Raw genomic sequence first — 20,191 nt, 5'->3', positions numbered from 1 at the left:
CAAGTGTTGTTCCCAGTGGACAGGAATCTAGATCAGTCGAACAGGGACGCTTCATATATATAAAATGATATTGATGCACTTTTTTGCATTGGGTATCCTCCATGGGCAGGAAAACCAACTCATGGGTTGACGAGCTATATCGGTGGGGAACGTTCCTTTTGCAGATAACGACGAGAGACTTACGCATGCATTTCATAGTCGTTCGTGAACCAGCGAAATGAGGCTCACCGTTTAAGGATCCTCTGTTGCCAGTAAAGTTTGCGCCCTCTCTTGGTCCAGCTTGGGGTTCGCAGATGTTAATTTGTAATTCCAGGTTTTGCCCTGACACCCATGTAACACTGTATTCTGCAAAAAGGAGTCACAAGCTCACTCAGGTGGGACATGAACGTACGACCTCCCGCTTATTACTGCAGACGTCTGAACCAGTCGACCCTGCTGGGGTCGGCTGGCTGGTTCAAATCAGATTGCTGGTCAAGTGGCACGTTTGAATACAAGGTTAAAATGACAAACAAACAAAAAAAACCGGCGGAAACGTTTTGTGGACGGATGCATGGCTCCGTGATCAAATTCAGATTAACCTGTCTGGGTCTTTGGCCGAGACGGATTTCCATTTCAAGTGTATCATTTTCGTATATTTAGTCCCTTCTGTGTGTGACGACACATGTCTGTCCATTATCACTGTAGCGACGATTGAGGGCAAGTCTGAATCGAGAAGCTAAACTTGCCCGGGCTGTTTCATCAAAAAAGGTCAACCACAATGTGATCGCCATGACCTTTTTTCCCTTCTAATTGGTTTCTTGGAAGCTGCTTAGGCTTTATTCTTGAGTATTTGCCTCAGTGGGATATTCTGAGATGTGCATGCTGCAGGCGGCAAATACAGCGGTTCGTTATGCCAGTTCTGAGCATGTGCACGTAGTTCTGAGCATGCGTACACGGTTCTGAGTATTAAAGGCTGGTTCATACTTGGCGTAGAAGTGAAAACGAACGCGAATATGCGTCAGGTGAACATATTATTTCAACTCGAGCGACTGTTTGCTACAAATCTTTGGTGAAGTCTAATTCGGTTTATCACCTTTGCATTTGCCTGAGGTAGGCTAGATGAGTTTTATGGGGAGTTTTACCCAGAACATTCCCCTTGGGTTCTCCCCCCACCTCTGAAAGTGTAACTGCTTCTCATTGTCTCTTCTCTACGGGTTTCTTCAGGCTTGCAAGATACAGTGCCCAGGGTGTTTTTGAGGAATCCTTGGTGTCATTACCAGAAATACAGTAATTAATAAAAATAATAATGTTTGTGTCTTATTTCCTTATGGATGCCTTGCCAACTATAATGATTCAGATTCAGATTGAGCCGTAAGACTGTAGGACCGGTACGTCTGCTTCCATTGCCGGATTAACGAGTTCTTTAAAAAATGAAATGGCTCGGCTGGGGCCATTATCGGCGTAAAGTTTCCCGATTGCGGTCAGTTCTTCAGTTTTCAAACACCCCTCATGTTTACGTGTATGTTATGATGATGTGCTGCTTAGCTACGAACGCTTTAGTGCTTTATCACCGGCCCATCTAAATGCGTAGGCACAATGTAAAGAATGTTTGTTAATTTTGGTATATTGCCAATGTTTACACTGTTAGACTGCACGTCAGTAATGCGTGAATCACATACTTGTATCTCAAAATGCATATCTGAGCTTTTTCAAATTTAAAGACGATAGAACATTTTTGAACCATGCAGTAATCCCCAAAAACTGTTCAGCGGAAATGTCTCGCAATAATAGAGAGCTTCCAGAACCCTTGAATAGAAAAAAGTGCAAACATTTCAGAATTTCTAATATATTTTGTTCGGTTACTTTTCAAAACTCTACTCGTGAAAAGGCCTTTAGTAAAATAGTTGCTAGCATATCTATTTATGGAAACTTAAAAATTACCTGACCTAAGAAAGAAATATTCTGCCACATTGACCTATCAAAGAGTCTCATGTGTAATCTAACCTTTGCTGACAAGAACTGCGTCAGGTCAGGCCGACTGAATCTAGAGTCCATCGACTGCAGGTAGGTACATCTTTGCGATGTTGTACAATCTCGCTTCACGTAAGCACGGGGAATGAAAACTATAACGTGCATGAACAACGTGACCTAGGAACGATACTGCCCGAAGCGAGGTTGTTAATGAAATTAGTTTTTACCCGTCTCCAGGTGACTTTCCCTGAATATTACTTGAGGAGGACAAAGGGGAAATTCCGACATGAGTATTTCTTGGGGAGGTTCCAGTTAGGAATCAGTATTCAAAAATTGTCGAATGTAATAGGACGGCCCAAGTAAAATCTCCACAGGCGGACCCGGCGCGAAGGTTCCGAAACTCATTGAGTGACCTGTTGCTTTGAGGCTCCGGGCTCTTGCATGCACCGTACACAATAATTTCATAATCATAAACATACTGAGTAAACTGCATAACGGCAATCCGGAAATCCCCTTTATAGGTAGCCTGAGCTGCTCAATCATGGAGCTAATGTACGAAGCAAACTAATACATTGTACGCGGCAACGTCTCGCAGGATTCTACAGACTGAGAGTCCACACTGAGTCCAAGTCCTGAACGCAAAGCTTTGTTACAGAGAAACATGGTCTCTTTCACCAAATGCACCGCACAATAAGTTTAGGTTTTTCTTTTAGGTACCGCATACTTGTACGCATAGGGTTGCATTTCACCAAATCATTGCATTTCTGCGTCCGAGCTCAATAATATTTTGATCGGGGTTTTTACAATAAGACATGCCATCAGGTGGGATCATAGACATCTTTCTATAATTCCCGAAATTGGGACTGATATTTCTTTCACAAGAAGCCCCAAATTGCGGGCCTATTTTGGATAGAGGCGGGCGGCTATATTTAGAGCTGAGTGCATAGTTTTACTACTATTTTAGGGGTTTCTTCGCGAAAAGGCGAATATTTTTTTTTCTATTAACCCCCATAAAATTGAAATGAAAAGTGATCTGCTGGCCATAATCTTGAATTTCCAGTGAAACAAACGGAGGCCAACCTTTTCACGAGGCGGCGCTATTTCGGTCCGATTTGGCACTGTTTTCTATGGCCGGGCGCGTATTCGGTGTAGGGTCCAGTCCACTAATTCAAGCCCCATTGAAAACAGTGTAAAATCAGCACCGTTCAGGGCCCAATAGCATGCACGCCAACATCCCTGAGATTTCTGAAACACAAATGAAATTCTTGTCTGGTCACTTATCTTTCAATTTCTTTTCCATTTTTTGTGGGTTAACCAATTACATTTTTAATTATTCCTACAAAACAAAATCACCCCCCAAAAAGTGATTTTTCCGAAGTCTGATTGCAGCCATTTTTCAAGTGGCAACCCTTAACTTTCTCGGGCACTTTTTAGGACCATTTTTCAACCGTAGTTTTCAGCCCTTCTGCCCTCATATGAAAGCTCAAAGACCCAGGGAGTTGATCCTGGCAACGATTTACACAATCTCACCATTTTGGGGGCCAAACAATCTCCTTTTTCAAAAGATGTATGTGGGGGCACTTTTAATGCTAATGAGCTGGCCAGAAATTCTCACTTGAATTATTGGTCTGCACCCTGTAGTGCAACGTTAGCACTGGGAGGGTGGCACTTACAGAAATAATTATTAAATAGGCCCTAACCTAGCACACTTGCTTGCGTTGTCGAAGGGCGCCCTCTGTAACAGGAGTGAATTGGAATTCCCCCGTTCAGAATTGGAGGACGGGCTTGGAGTCAGACAGCCTTTTCCCCATAACAAGCACTTTCTTCGCGGCATTCAAGTATATGGAGGATTTACTTCAAGTATTCAAGTAAGTGGAGGAGTGAGTTTTGTTTAAAAAAGAGGAGCAGTAAGAAGTCCGTGCACGCATATTGAGCAACCTTCCATCTCCACCTGCGTAATGAATAATCGGTTCGGTATTATTACTACCGTACCACCCAGCTGGATCATCTGTTCTCAGATGCAAAGACGCCTCACTCATCCTGACTTTCAGGTCGGTAGGAGGCGTGTGTCACTCTCGTAACGTGGTAGCATGCCACGATAGCAAAATTAGCAGTTCGTATGTAGCAGCAGTGTAGACACGTACCCAACCCGGAAATAGCTTGGTACTTTACAAGTTTTGGATTTTGCTTGTTGCTGGCCCTAGAGTATTTAGTAGGCCGAAAACATTTTTAATGAAAAGAGGACATCAAACGCCCTAATTAGAGAGTTGACTCGACAGTAGACTAATACAAGTAACGATGAACGTTAATAATTTGCATGCAAGGGAATTGCCATTCTACGGCCTAGCCTGCCCACGTATAAGTTTGGGGAATCTGTTGACCGTGACCTTTTGCCCTCTTGAAGGAGGCGAATGCGTGGTGTTGGGATGTTGTACAGAAGCGTAAAAGGGCCACCTTTTTTTTTCTTAAAATGTTCAGATCCCAATTTGCCGCGGCAAGTAGTTACGGTGAGTAGCACTGAAAAAAAAAAGTGGTGTAGGCCTACGTATATTATTGAAATTGTGAATAAAACAGACCCCCAGGGTCTATCCATTGGAACATGAAAGGAAGGGCATGCGTATATATTCAAACACAATCAATGACCTTTTCGGTGTTTCGTCGTTTCTGTTGAGAACACACCAGTGGGAATTGTGTCTGAGTCGACTTCAAACACAGTCCTTCTAACCTTACCACCAAAGGAAAGTTGTTTCTGTGCTAAAGCGCGCCATCTGTTGTTGCCACGCCTCCATGTGCGAAGCAGATAAGCGGTTTAGACAGCAACGCGTTTAATATGGACGAAAATCACCATGATAAGGGCGAAGGGAAGAAGGAGGACCCCCCAAAAAAGAGTCAAGGTATTGAGAGAGAAGGGCGATTTACATGTATTCGCTGTTTTCTTCCCCTTTCCTTCCAGCTACATGTAAGGAGCTACGTACATGTAGCAAATGCGGCCTTCCCCACCGATCTCTGCTTGTTCCTAAGAAAAGTCATTAAATAAAAGGTTAAATAAGAGAAGGTGCTGTGTTTTCTCTCTCAGAATAAGAAACTCAAAGGTAAAAAAATAAGACCTTTGAAGTTAAAAGTTGACTACTGAGGTACAATTAAACACTTAAACACTTTAAAAGGAATTTGAAAAAAACAAAACAAAAGAAAACCTGATCGAATAGGATCCTGTTATGAATCTTCTTTCTTATCTACCAACTACACTGCTGTAACCTGCTCTATCATTTTGTCCTCTTTGGAACCAACCAAAAGCTATTGGTCAGGATTCTGGCAGCGTCGGTTATTAGTGCATGACTAGTGGGGTTGGTGTGGCCTACATTGCTGTAGTCTGGAAGTAACACGAAGGCTCACTGAACTTCCCTTTTCTGTTAAAGCATATTTCGTATGTAATGACGGAAATATTTATTCAAAGTTAGTGTGTAGTGAATTGCAAAATACCGTAGTAGAATTAAAGACAAGTAATGCCGACGGCTAACCCTAACTTGCCTCTGTCTAGGGTCTGGCCCATGGGTAGAAGTTGACATTTAAATTTTGAAATATAATAAACGCACTTTAACCATGTTAACTTGGCAAAATAGTGTCGTATCCATGACAGGTTTGTACATGGGGAATTGAACGGAAAATGGTCGTAACGCAGATCGTATTATTTGTTCCTGGGCGAGCTCGCCAGGTTCCTTTATGTAGTGCTGTTTCCGGAACTTGGCTTCCATAAGTAGGTCTTATTGACTTCAGTAGGGGTCCCTTTGTTGGATTCAAGGGAAGAGTGTGGTACAGGTATTGCCTTAACAAAGGTTTTTCTCTCGTGTAAGTTTGGACTTTGGAAACCTTGGAATATTTTGGAGATATAAATATAGGCCTAATACTTTCTTTCTTACCCATAAAGTCTTTATTGTAGACACCTGAGTCTGGCGGTTAAAAATAAACTAGACAGCAAAAGAAACTTGCCACTTCTGTCAAAGGCCACACATACAAATTCACTCCATAGAAATAAACAATTTTTGTACACAGGTATGCTGCAATACTCCTTACTAATCACATGCCCAAAAGGAAAGGGATAATCTTTATAACAAAGACGAAATTGACATGCACAGCAACTTGGTCACAGAAGTCACAGAATGTAACAGCATGAGCCGTAAGTTTTACGTAGAAATCAACGTCACAGGACGAAATAAAGAAGTCACAATCATTACTTTTCAATAACGTGTATGCATAGTTAGAAAGGATCCCTATCCCTGTGGCATCCCTATGCAGAAACCACTCATGCACATCATTTTGGCAAAACAGGTGTTCACTTTGTCATTGGTTGTTGAAAATGTTGTCCATTCATTGGCCATTTTGGCTTGGTGGAGAGTGCTTTTGTGTGTGATTTTTGATGTCGTAACCAAGTTGCATGTCAATTTCTTCTTTGTTATAAAGGTAATCACTTGCTTTTGGGCATGTGATAAGTAAAGGGTATTGCCACATAGGCCTACTTGTGTACAAAAATGGTTTATTTACCTGGGGTGAATTTTTATGTATCCATGGCCTTTGACAGAAGTGGCAAGTTTCTTTTGCTGTCTGGTGTACCTTTAAGTGACCCATTTGGAACATGCTGGGATACACAATTTGTAAATGTATCTCAAATTCGACAGGATTTTGTTTTAAGAAAATCCTTGGGAGATAAAAGGCCAATAAACTTGTTTTCTTGAGTTGTAAACCTTTGTCTATCTTTCCATTCCTGGTGCCGTGGAACGAGAGGACAGGGACCCATGAAAAAAATTCCTCTTTAGTTAAATCACAAAAGTTAGTTTATGAAATCAGCTCGGGAAGCAGAACCTCTCGGGCTTCATACCAAGTCAGCAAATGTACGCTTGCGTGATTGAGTTTTTCGTGTCGCCTCCAAACTGGACGCCTTTGTGTTCCCCTCTCAATTTTGTCTGTGATGTAGTTTCTCTCCACTTTGACATCATCCCTTTTATGACATAATGTGTCATTTTATTTGCAGCAACCATTTCAAACTCTTTCAACTTAGGCTACCGGTACCGTATGCAGACTCCCACAAAGAAGATGCCTTTGAAGACCATTAAACAGTTGGATGAAGACAACAAGGCAACGGCCGTCGTGTACGACCACTCAAATGCAAAACTCATCACTAAGAAGAACAAAGTTAAAAGATATAGGAAGGACGCATTTCTTTCAGCACTCCCATACAGGAGGGCACTTTCTTGCCACCGGCATGCTGGGAACAAAACGCAAGCATCATCAACTGCTCCTCAACAGAAATGCCAATCTGCAAATAGAAGGTAAACGAGAATGATGGGGAAAGAAGTGAACAAGCATATTTACTCGTGTGTTAGTTAGGGAATTCGAACTTCTAAACTCCCTCTTCAGGAAAGCGCCACTGCGTACTTGTTATTGTTAGCGCGATAACTATAAAGTTGACACCGCTCGCGAGCAGCAACATAGGCCTATTTGGAGAAAAATCGTACTGTTTATGACAAGTGAAGACAAGCGAAGGTAATTTTCTTTCAGTTAGAGCGAGGCTGCACTTGTAAACAAACTTTCTTTTGTTGTATTCTGCTAACTGCTCAGCTATTTATTTCTTATTTTACAGAGCCACCAGAAGGACAAAACAGAAACTTAGGTTTTGTGTCCAGACTCACCTTCCACTCGTACCAAAGACCCTTAGTTTTGAGCTGGATCCCGAAACACCAATTGCCTCCTTGAAAGGGTTGATTCGCAGGAAGCTCGGTGTCAGGCCTCAGCATCAACGTCTGTACGTCCGAGGAAATATTCAGGTAGACAAAAGTTCATTTTTTTGTTGGAGAGGGGTGCGCATTTTGTCTCAAAGCCTTACAATCACGAAGTGATCGGCGTCGGCGGTGACACTATTTCAAAATTTAAGTGGAAGGTCACATTCATAGTGGTTGGCACAGTCCCAACTGTTCCTATATTGGGGGGGGGTTGCAGCGGGGAAATTGTTTGGGAAATGATCGCCCTGCGAACGAAGCAAAAAGGGGTTGCATTATTGAAGGAGCATCAACCCCCTCAAGAGCAGGTTTGTGATAACGACAGGATACGAGTGGCAAAACACCATGTACATACTCCAGGACAGACGCAGGTGGACAGTGTACACACGGGTCAGACTGAGGAGACACAACAAGAGGAAATGGGCAGGGAACTGCCAACCTTGGGCCAGCAGCATGTAATGGATAACCCAAGCATGGTTCAAGGTATCATTGATTTGGTGGCACAGCTACATGTAGGAACACCGTCAGCGATATCAGCTGTGCACAGTCATGGATCTCCACAACCGGCTTCCGTGGGCGCCATAAACGTTACTGGTTCACATAGCCCTACGTTTGTGGGCTCGACTGTTAACATTAATCTCAACGTGCAAGGAAGTAGTGCAGGTAAATACCGGTAATAATTTGAAAGCGTAAAGATATGAAGTTTTTCAACTTGACCCCTTGCTTCTTTAATAACTCGTTACTTTTAAATTAGTGAAGGTAAAATAGGCGTAGTGTTTATAAACAATCTCATAAATGCATACTCACTCGAATAGAGGCGAATAAGATCCTTTCAAAAAAAGAAAAGAAATCCAACTAACACTGTTTACTACTTTTAATTGCTGAGGCACTTCAACCACAATTCCACTAGAAACACCTTACATGTATTTATACAATCTCTATATTATGAAGCTGGCTGTCTGAACTTACTCTAACCCAACCTTCTTTCGCTGCCCTCTTGCTGGGTGTGATATATCTATTTACATTTAGGAGCTACTCCTAAAATAGAAGTCATACTCTTTCACAGGCACCCCAACTAGAAAGCTTTAAACCTTACCTCCGCGATGACAAATTCAACGTATATGTTGTGAAGTATACCTCAGGCGGCGTATCTGCCTCGATCTTAACGATAACCAGGTTAACGATCATACAACAATATACATTATTCTACTGGTTCAAGCGACTGCGTTTCTCCTCACAGCGACTACGAGAGGCCATTTATAACTTCTTCCTTGCCCTCCCATGCTTTGTACTTTAAATTCATAACAACACTCTACACTTAACTAAACCTCCGTCATAGCTCACTATTCCTTTACTTATAGTATGTATCTTCTTTTCCAATTGACCATCTCTCATAATAATTATAGGGAAGGAATAATACACTGGTGTGTGTACTTGGTTATACATTTCACGCACTTTTCTGAAGTGTCATCGCATACATATGTACGCTTTACCATTCCATACACACACCATATGCACCAAGATCGTGCCAACGCTGGCAAATAGACGTCACGGAGCTTGACAGTAATTTCCATACGAGCTGAGCAAGGTTCAACAGGTTGCATACAAACAAAATAAATTGCATGCCAGTACGTTGACCTCGCTTACATTGTGATTCAACAGTTTCCCAGCACCGGTTTCGAATACCTGAACTGTTGTATATGAATGAAATAATTATTGCACGCTATTGCAGGCAGATGAGCGAAATGTCGTCTCTTCTCTTCTGGCACCCGACCTTACGAATTCTGTTGACGAGTTTGCAATACAGCAAGGTATCGGGATGTCGATTCTTGGACATGCTGACTACGTGCCCTACCCACCGGAGCTGTCTGCGGATGACGAGATCTTCTACACTGACGGCACCAGCCCTTTGCAGGATAATGGTGTTATGAGGTACGCGGTCTTCCCAAGTGAGGCCAAGAACCGCTGGAGACAACTGATGTGGAACGTCTCGAGAATCCTGACATGGGCACGATAGACTGTCCAGGCCTCCCAGCCGTACAATAACGTGCTTACACATACAGCCTTTTAGACAGCGACCTTCTTGCTAACTGTGAGGTTGTGGTTTAGAAACACTCGGTGGGCAAGACGTCCAAAGGCAATTCTTGCATGGAGGATCCTGTGTGCGGCGAATTCTTGTTTACCAGAATACCCGAGTGCAGCAGCCTGAACTCCGATTGTTTGGCAGGTCGAACCAGAATTTCGAGGATCTCTTTATTTCAGCTACTTTTATCGCATCTCATGGGATGTTGTTACAAGCCAAGTGCAGACCCGCAGCTGGATTAATTACTATGGCTTGATTGAGTGGCGAGTAGGCTTTGCCAATAGTTTTCTCGTCAGACGTCCTCTTCCATAAAGAAACCAATGTGGCATTCCATTTCGATCAGTTACGAAACCACATTTTCCAGTTTGATCGCTCAAATCGCCGTGCAAACAGCGTCATAAAAACCGTAGAGATCTTGATTGTCTACAATACGCTGGATCTCGCACGCCTTGTCTCTCCGGCATTCATTCTCCATTTGACAGAGACAGGTCTGGGCAACGGAGTGCAGCCTGACAAACTTATACCCGGCAAGATATGGGACGGAGGGGTACCCCCCCCATATCCAATCCCTATACACACTCTAGACTTGGTCTACTGTTACCTAACACATCACCCCTAGATGTCTGTAAAGAATTCCTGAGATTCTGATCAAACAATGACCATAAGAAAGGTGTGGGATGCTCTCCGTCCCATATCTTGCTTCATATGGACAAACCGGAACCAAAGCACAGCAGCGGATAGGTTGTTTATGGCTGCATTGTGGGCAGCATTTTTCCTCTGCTGCAGATGAAAATCAGGGACATTGTCGTCGTGGTGGCGCCTGGCTGTTAAGCCAAGAGTGACAACAGCAGCGTCAAGGACAGTTGTCGACAGGGCTTCCTGTTGCGCCGTAGGGGTGCTGTCGATGGGGACAGCAGTGACATCAGTGGTTGAAGGAGCTTGCCGGTTACCTTAATCCGCTTCCAACTGCTTGTCTCCCGAACAGGTATTTTGATCTTAAAGTTGAGGATGGAATGGTTACGTTGAAGATCAGTAGAGCAGTCAGCACCACGCTTGATCCTGGTGATGGTCACATCTTGCAGGTCTCTGCATCGGACATTGATATTGTCAGTAAGATGCCAATGCTTAGACTGCGGATGCATCCGTGTCGTTTTCAGCTTGTTGGGCAGCTGAACGACTCTATTAGGGATAGATCATCATCAGCACACAGGTGAAAAGGGAGGCCATTAGCGATGGTGAAACCAACACCATGTCTGCCAATGACACCGCCCCAAACAACATGGTTGGTGACAACACGCACATTGAAACCTAAAAGGGTCTCCTTGTCTGACTGTGGGGTGTCACGTAGGATGGCTTCAAGGAGATCGTAAAATGTGTCTCCATTGTCTTCACTTGAAAGTTGATGCATAGGCACTGAAGATTGTGGCGTGTCTCCCGTTTGCGAGAGGGACAGGCAGCGTCATAAGCCGCTCGCTGTTGCCGACAGGAGACTCTGGTAGACGGTTCAGAAAAGAAGACTTGATCGCGAAAGCAACATCACAAATTCGAGCTGCGTCCTCTGGAAGCTGTTTCGACCTCCGTAAGAGAGTCCTTTAACCAGCCAGACGGTCTCGCTGAGGGCAGCGGTGTCAATGTTGTGTCTCATAAGGACGAAGGCAAAGAGGGTCGCAGATGGAGGGATCACGAGGGTCTAGCAGTGTACGGATGTTCCCATCATACCGACCCATACAAATACATCATCCCATCCTTGGCCTTGCACCTTCAAAAGTTTCCTAAGTTTCAACTTGTTTGGAAAATTAAATATAAAAATAGAAATAAACATAAATTTCCTCTACAAATGTTAGTCTGCAAAACACAGAGATGCTTAAGTTTTCCAGAAAACTGCGCCTTAGCCAGGATACCTCCCTACCTCCACGATAACAAATTTAATGTATAACAGGTCATGATGCATATCTAGTCAGCTCGGATTTAGGGACTCTCTCGATCTTAACGATTACTAACTTAAAGATAACACAACAATTCTGCAATACAAATACATACTTTCTTGAATAGCCTATCAAAAGCAAAACAAAACAAAATTAAAACAATACCGCCAACAACAAATTTAGAATGAACAATGCGAAGTTCATTTTGACATTTTTATTTCGTTTCTCAGATGCGTGATGAGGGCCGACAAAATAGTTCTTTCCACTGTTATGCGCGTGCTCAAAATTAAAGGGAATGTCTGGAACTGTAAGCGTATGCTCATATCAACCAAAAAGGACCGTCGTGTTTGCCGCCATCAAGCGTCTCAACGTCTCCCGCTGGACCGAACAACATGACCATAAACGAGTCCTTTATACTCATAGGAAGGCCAGTGGAAATAATACATGTGTTCACATGAAAGAAAATAATATTACCCGACTAAAATCTGATACAGGTACAAATTTAGTGTTGAAAATCCGATTAGTGTTTACAAAAGGGTTTCTGTCGTTTCACTGATGCCAGGGCATTAGTTGGATCTGTTGTCCTGCCTGAGCCAGTTATAATGTTTCAGACCAGCAAAGTACATAGTTTTCCTTTATTAACATGACCACAAAATCGCTACCTAGGCAGATTATGGCAATGACAGCAGTCAGCAGTGGAGAGCATGCAAATTAACAACACATTTGTTTGTCTCTCAAACAGGACGGCCTTTGGTAAGAATGAGAACGGATGTCACAAACACGGACGAAATTGACGACATTTTAACTGAGAAGTTGGAGGATTTTATATTATACCAAATGAGAATTTATGGCCCAGAAGTTGTTGCCGAAAAAATCCTCAAAATTCTTGACAAATGGCAACAAGTGAATCTTCACGATGTGACGCGCGGATCGGTGACGTTCATCTTTCGTGTTGAGAGTCGGGTCGGTTTGGAGTGTCTATGGCTTACGTACTCTACTGGAGAAATCGCAAAGAAACTGACAGAGATTTTCATTACGGATGAACTTACAACAGAAGATAAGACTGGCTTGGCCATCCGAGTGACTATACCGGAAAAAGACTATGAACAGGCCTGTAGATTTTTCGATGAGCTGGAAAAGTATGAACGTAAGTAGGCCTTTACACGATTTGTTTAACAGTCAAGCTTTTACAGTCACTTTCCACAGATATGTGAGTTTAGAAGTACTGCCGATCTAATCTATTGTTATTTCTAGCGACCCTAATCGTTAGAAAGTATGAGGAGAAAAGATGTTGCATGTAAAGTGTACACTATGCACATTCCAAATCAGCCTTTTTATTTAGGGCTTGGACACCGAAGTCGTGCGTGAATTATATTGATCCGAAATGAAGAGTAAAGCTGAAAAAAATATAACTCTGCTGGAAAAGTGCCTTAATATATGAACACGTCTCTTGGGCCAATCATGTTTGCCCAGGTAATGGACAGGATGCAAGCAATAAGACGAAAATGCAGCCAGGACAATTCGGAGAAGACGACTCAGTTACTACGACTGGTAGTGACTATCCCGCTGAAGTGGGTGCTGGTCGATATGAAGAGGCAACAAAGGCATCACGTATGACCACAGGTATAGCTATAGCCATTGCAAAGATTATCAAATGATAGCAGGATAAAAACCACAGATTTAATTGCAAAGGCCCAGGCTACAAAATTACGAAGATATGCCCTCCATGAATCTTGAGGGCAACCAACAGATCTGGCTTTTTTACCTGACTATCTGGGCTACTCCGGCGATGATTTTTTTCTAGAACTTGAAAATGGTCCACTTCTCATTTAGAATTATGCGATTGTTATTTGTACACCTATCACGCGAGTGTTTTCTTCGCATGAGGTAACTATCTAAAAGTAACCATCTATTTGATCCAATAATTATTTGTTGCACAGGTGGTGAGAAGGACATAAGCGGAGCGATGAAATTGCCACAGCAAAAGCAATTTCGACAATCCAGCTCAGAAACAACGGTTTACAGTGGCGATCCAGCCGAACATGCTGCTGATAAATGCGAAGAGGTATTAAAGACACTGTACACGACAACAGGTAGTTATGCACAAATAATCAAATGGGTGGATGATAAGACTGAGATGGTATTGCCCAAGCTCTTGTCTGAAATGAGTGGCAAAAGCGTACTAAAATATGAGGATATTTTCGGCAGGAAAAAACAAGACGGCAATCCATTTGAAGTGGTCTTTCTTTCTGGGCGAGATGACGAAGACAGGGCCTTTCTTTTGGAAAACATTACGTACGATTGGGCAGCTGGTTCCAGTCCCGTACTGCAGCAATTTAAGTTTGTTGGATCTCTGCGAATGGGACCCTTTCACCAGGAGTCTGACCTCGTTGGCGCGATTTATGATCAACTGCTGAGACTACGTACAAACATCAACAAAGCTGATTTGGTTTCGTTTATTGACGCCAACCCCCAAAAGGTACTTGTCATTCTCGATGGGATTGACGAGTTTCTGACCCAGTACCCCGATGAGACAAAGTTTGGCTGTATTATGAAGACCCTCCATTGGACTGCAGCGAGAGGCATACAGGTATTAGTGAGCACTAATCCGTCAAACTTTCACAAACTGGTGGACCGATCACTAGCCCCAGTGCCTTTCCTTCATTTGACGGTGTCAGGGATCACTGAGCAGGAGATTGAGGAATATGTGAGAACATTCTATCAAGAGGAACCTGCTCAGGCTGAGAATCTCCTTGGGAGAATTCGAGCGTCAGAACTTCTCTCTGATTTGGCTAAGAACTTGACGATGCTTCCATTGCTGTGTTTAATATCGAGACACTCAGCACTGCCAGAAACAATGACACGTCTTTATGACAAGGCACTAAAATACATGTTCACAAGACACTCAGATATGTCACAGGAAGAAATATCCGAAGTAGCAATCTCACTCGGTAGGACTGCCGTGGCTGGTCTTGACTCCCGTCAGCAAACGTTTACGTTTCAACAAGAAGAGTTTGAGAATGGAACTCTTGAAAAGGCCCTACAAGTAGGCCTCCTTACTAAACACCCGGTTTCAAAGGGACAAGTATCATGTGAGCTCAGCATACGATTTATTCACAAAACATTTCAAGACTTTTGTACAGCTAAACACTGCCAAAGTTTATCTGACGAAGATAAAATCAAGTTTACGTATGTTTTGGACAAAAGCGATGACCTTAGTGCCTTCGAGTACATGTTGCGTTTCTGCTGCGGTGACAGTGATCAGTGTGCAAGGTATGTGTTGAGAGTGCTGCGCAAGAAGCTACATAAACTGCAAGTGCGAGAATTGGTCTTAAATTGCTACTTTGAGAGTCAGTCCACCGATCTATTATCAGTGGATGCCGTGAAGTCATTGATTACCGAAGATATGTTTATAAGCTTTAAAACCAACGACTCACTAAACAGTTTCATGTGGTTTCTTCATCATATTTCCCAACATGCCAGGGGTGATTACCTTGCGCAGATACGTACGTTGACTTTTTACAAGTGCAACCTATCGATGGTCTGTGAAGTTTATCCTTTTTCATTGATTGGAATGAAACACCTTCGTTCCCTTACCTTACACTCATGCACAGTGACTGGAGGAAATCTAGGTCAAATTTTATCATCAGTCGGAAAGGCAGGCAACTTGACTGAATTGGACCTTTCTAACAATCTGGGTTTGGAAGATAATGCAGAAAACTGGGTCTCCTGTTTGCAGACAATTATTCACCTGCAATCACTCACATTATGTTCTTGCCATATTAATGTTCACGATTTCACACACATTGTAGCATCACTGGCAGCCTTGGTAGGCCTCACATGTCTCATCCTTTCCAAGAATGAGAAATTGGGTGGCACTGCAAACGTATGGGCTCCTCAGTTGAAAGCTCTCAAACACCTCAGGGAACTCGACCTAAGTAGTTGCAGCATAGAAGCACAAGATATACAGCATATTGTATTATCTGGCGAGGGGCTGGTCAAACTGGATCTTTCAGGCAACCACAAGTTAGGTAGCTTTGCAGACATTTGGACCCCTCACTTGCGATATCTGAGAAACCTTAGGGAACTCATTTTGAGTTCGTGTGATATAAATAAACTAGACATGGCAGAGCTGGCATTGTCGATGGGAGGGTTGGAAAACTTAACTGACCTTGACCTTTCACACAACAAGGACTTGAGTGGCAACGCGAAAACTTGGGCTTCTTGTTTGAAGACCCTGACTCATCTTAGGAGCCTAGAAATGCAGGACTGTGGTACAGAAAGCCGCGATGTCAAGTATCTAGCTAAAGCAATTAGTGAAATGGGTAATCTGATGGACTGTAATTTTAGTGGTAGCCAAGTGGAGCTCGATGTTAGTTCGTCGGACAGTCTCATACGTCTTACAATAAGGAGCGGTTCATTTAGAACAGGCGACATTGGTGAGGATATGGCAGACATTTTGCAGTCGTTGTGTAATCGGATGGATTTAGTCAGTTTGATCCTTGAGAACATTTATGGTCTGAGTGATTCTGTGACCTTATGGACCCCAGTCTTGAGTAAACTGACACACCTTGAGGAGCTGGAGCTCTATGGCTGCTCACTGCAAAGCACAGACATTGAACACCTTGCGGTAGCATTGAGTCAAATGCCAGCTTTGAAAGAGCTCTCTCTAAAAGACAATTGGTCTCTAGGGGGCTCTGCAGAATCATGGGCACCCAGTTTGGAAAAGTTAAGATATGTTCGTCATCTAAACCTAGATAACTGCGCCCTGACAGAAGAGGACATGAGACACATTCATGAGGTACGAGAAAGATGTAGTCCTTGGAAACTGAGCTGCGGATTGTATGGATTGATTGAACGGTCTATGACTCACGATTGGTTATAAAGACGAATAGGTACGATTCAATGTCAGGAGCCACGTTGGTCTAGTGAGGTCCACAGTCACCCGGGGAACACTGGTGAGAACAGAAATTCAAGGCATTATGAGAGAGTCTGTAAGTTCTAAGATCCTAGTCCCTTGCACGATTAGTGAAGTTAAACGACGGGGATTAATTCATAGTTTCGCCAACAGGTAACTTTGAGCAAGCCCCTCTTAGGCAATCGAAGTGCTCATTGAATGATACATTACATGAAGCAAGCCTTTCTTTGAACATATGGTTTTTTTTTTAGTTTGAACAGGTTATTCCAAAATTTATTACACTATTTACAGCTGAGAAGTTTGCGTTTTGGATCTAGTGTTGCGAGATACCTTTCAAATGCCCTCCTGGAAATTTTCAAATTATGCGCATAGAAGCCTGAGACCTTGCCAGACCTTCCAACATTTTTGATATGTTTATAAGGTCACTGGAGCCAGAAAGCAATTTGTCGTGGTTTTGCATTTTACAGTGTTTAAGTTCTATGCATTCTTATTTGTATATTATGTAGGCCTATGTAAGAATGTAGACTTAAAACTTAAAACAACATGGCTTCTTTTTTCTTTTTAAATTAAGTAAACAGTAATGCAAATACGCGAATTTCATGCTTTCATAATTTTGATTTATACGTATTCCTTTATTCCGAAATCAGTTTTGAATAATGTACTTAACGAGAAGAAAAATGTACAAATTGACAGGAAAAATCATGCTTTTTAACAACTTTTTCATTTTTTAGACCTTCATTTATACATACTTCTTGAAAGTTCAACGTTTTGGGATGATGTTTCACTCTTAAATGCCCTTCAACCTGAAAACGCTTGGTCTGATTTTCTGAAATTTAATTTCAAAGGTTGTGCAACGTTCAGGAAAATTTCCCACAGATTAAGTTTTCGACAATTTATGCAGGTATTACCTTGGTTTCAATTCAAGGCGGTTGATTTAAGAATAAGACTAATTCATGTCAATTTATCAGCTTATCAGAGATGAGCTTGTCTGCTCAAAGGTATCTACAAAACGCACTTGACATTCCTTTGGAAGTACCGTTTATGATAATTTTGAACGGTCTAACACTCGTTTGAGACTGACGTTCTAGGGTCGCGCCGAACCAAATGGAATTAAGGGCGATTGGGGTAGACCCAATACAATTTTGCTTTCATTCAGACAAACTTAATAAATACATTTTCACTGGGTTTGGCCAGTGAATAGAGCGACGCAACGTCTGAAACCAAGTCTCTTGGATGTCGTGTCGAGCGCCTCATGCCTGGTTGCTCCTAATTGTTTCAGACGTTTTTTTAACTTCTGCCGTACGAAATTCAAACTGTGCTTTTAATTTGGCTCGGTGCAACCCTAGAACACCTGTCTGAAACGGTGTAAGAGTATATCTAATGTGAATTAGAAATCAACGTAAGCTGCACTGATTACCCCAGTTATTCCTTTGATAACTTTTAAACACATTTAAAATAAAACATGTCTTCCCAAAAGAGTTTCAAAACTGTATGAAGCTCAAGTCACGGATGACCAAGGAACTGCCAGTTTCAATAATTATATAATTTATATAAGAAAAAATACAATAGCGAAAACAAGAGTTTTGAAACGTTTCGGAAAAATGCTATAAATTTACTAAAGCCAAGATTTGTCACAAAGCAACAGTACTGAAAGAAGTTGAAGCGTAAACAGATGAAAACTACTACTTCGAATGTAATATTTGGGGACATGATAACAATGGAAGATATTGTTGATACTTTTACTGATCATTTAAATTCATTAAAGAGTGCTTCAAAGGATGTCGTAAGGCTATTGTGAAAGTTATTTGTGATCTTATTTATACCAAGAATTGGGCGCAATTAGTACCGTACCGTAGTACGTTGAAAACAGTTTATATTTTACACAAAAGTAATTTATGTCGTGTTACACTTCGACCTTCCTTCCATAAAAGACCTTTTTATTGTTTATCATGTTTGAAGATCGTCCCCTGTTGCCCATATCATACTCGACACGTACCCCATGCTTAGTGTCCGACGACTGGCCATCAGTAACTTCGGGAATAAAAGCGCGATTGGGTGGTTTTAAACCCTAGTACATTTTTAAAACCACCTAGCTGACAGGGATGATATTGGACCGATCGCAAAAAGGGCAGAAGTTTTCCCCAACGATTTGGTTTATCGATTTTACCGAGCGACTTGTGATTCCTTCGGTCAATTATGGCACGTGCTGCAAGGCGGGAAGCAGTGGGTATAAAGTTAAATTCCGAATTTATTAGTAACGAGTCTAAAATATGAGAGATAGAGTACATAAAAAGTGGGCTCAACCATGCACATGAAACGAAGAATATTAAAAGTCCGACTTGTGTTGACCGTCTGTTAAAGACGCCCATGTAATGGCTGCTCGATCCACAGGAATAGGTAAACTTTTGAGGTACTTCTGAATGTTCATTTTATTTTGATAACTGATGGGCTATGAGCTTCTCGTGACGTAAATAGGATGAAATGTCAAGAGAACCTGAAGAGTGCAGACGTATTTGTGCCAAGAATTAGTATACCGGACATTTCACTCTTGTGTAGCGGGCAGTTGCGTGACAGGCAGAGAAGATGGCGCGAGAGTCCGTGCGTGAGCTCTCAGGTAAGACTGGAAATAAAAACCTCCGATTTGTGGTCTTTGATTAACAGAAAACAACATCAAAATGAACGTAAAAGGATAACGAAAGTTAGAGGGGGCAGTTATTGCTCAATCTTTTTTTGTCATTCTTTTTAGGCCATCAAAATAGGTATCTGCCCCAATTTCTTTCGATTTCATTGGTGAAATGTTTGTTAAAAGTTCAAAACACGTTTGGCAGCAAAGTCCCTACAATTACTTTTTGTACATTATGTTTCCTGAACTGGTCTACAACCCTTTTCAAAGTTTTTATGTTTAGGAAACTTTCAAGCTTTTCTGCCAATGAGAGTTATAGCCAATTTCAAAATGAATTCCAAATTGTTCCCATATACAAGGCCATTTATGGACTGACTGGGCCCGTTTGAAGCCACAGTGGCTTTTGGGGGGTTAAGGAGTTATTCCCTTTTCTGTTTGTTTCAGTTCATATCTTTGTAAGCTTAAATTTTAAACTTAGTTGCCATCAGACATACCATACACAACAATACTTACTATACTTCTTGGAGGTAACAGGAATTTTCAAGACTAGACAATATTACGGCTATATTACATGACCTATGAGAATATAGATATTGGTGAACTTAACAGAACTTAACTCTTAAACCATGCTTATTGGTACACTTTGCTCTCGAAAATGGAATCCAAATGCTGGTCATATCCACAAGAAAATATATCTGGTCATTTAAACCCGCCTATTGCACAACACATAATCCTCCTGCTTGTCACCAGATATACGATAAATCACAAGAACTACACCTATAGGAAAAGTGGAAACGTATGCCCGACCTATGCACACAAATGCTCACGGGCAGGCTCAGCAAGGAAAGAGACATACCAGAATGTTAAACACATTTTCCAAGTAACGTTGTACTAAATTCTTATTCATGTGCTTTTGTAGAT

General features: G+C 42.1%; 1 protein-coding gene across 10 annotated transcripts; it reads left to right on the top strand.

Moving 5' to 3' along the window:
- The first annotated feature begins 3,683 nt into the window (after window positions 1-3,683).
- LOC110990092 (uncharacterized) lies at window positions 3,684-18,434 on the top strand. 10 transcript variants are annotated; one of them, XR_015423647.1, is made up of 7 exons: window positions 3,684-3,818; window positions 6,977-7,274; window positions 7,586-8,384; window positions 11,960-12,223; window positions 12,472-12,876; window positions 13,203-13,352; window positions 13,670-18,434. XR_015423647.1 is itself a non-coding variant. In XM_087131172.1 (5 exons), exons 1-5 carry the CDS (start codon window positions 7,961-7,963, stop codon window positions 14,144-14,146), a joined length of 1,341 nt encoding a protein of 446 aa, XP_086987298.1. In that variant the 5' UTR covers window positions 7,946-7,960; the 3' UTR covers window positions 14,147-18,434. The 10 variants fall into 10 exon arrangements, 1 of the variants encoding a protein (XP_086987298.1); XR_015423653.1 differs by lacking the exon at window positions 11,960-12,223 and having other exon boundaries at window positions 13,214-13,352; XR_015423646.1 differs by lacking the exon at window positions 11,960-12,223.
- The last annotated feature ends 1,757 nt before the right edge of the window (window positions 18,435-20,191 follow it).

This window comes from Acanthaster planci, linkage group LG21 (assembly GCF_054643075.1).
Source record: "Acanthaster planci isolate LZ-2023a linkage group LG21, COTS_SCS, whole genome shotgun sequence".
Classification (NCBI taxonomy): Eukaryota; Metazoa; Echinodermata; class Asteroidea; order Valvatida; family Acanthasteridae; genus Acanthaster; species Acanthaster planci.
The sequence above is the reverse complement of the archived record's forward strand: the minus strand, read 5'-3'. Positions and strand labels throughout refer to the sequence as shown.

Bases quoted from the DNA above. Each gene is read 5' to 3' on its own strand.
- LOC110990092 (XM_087131172.1), top strand. From the start codon at position 7,961: ATGATCGCCCTGCGAACGAAGCAAAAAGGGGTTGCATTATTGAAGGAG. The intron at 8,385-12,471 runs GTAAATACCGGT...TCTCTCAAACAG, and splicing joins CGTGCAAGGAAGTAGTGCAG to GACGGCCTTTGGTAAGAATG. The intron at 12,877-13,202 runs GTAAGTAGGCCT...ATGTTTGCCCAG, and splicing joins TGAGCTGGAAAAGTATGAAC to GTAATGGACAGGATGCAAGC.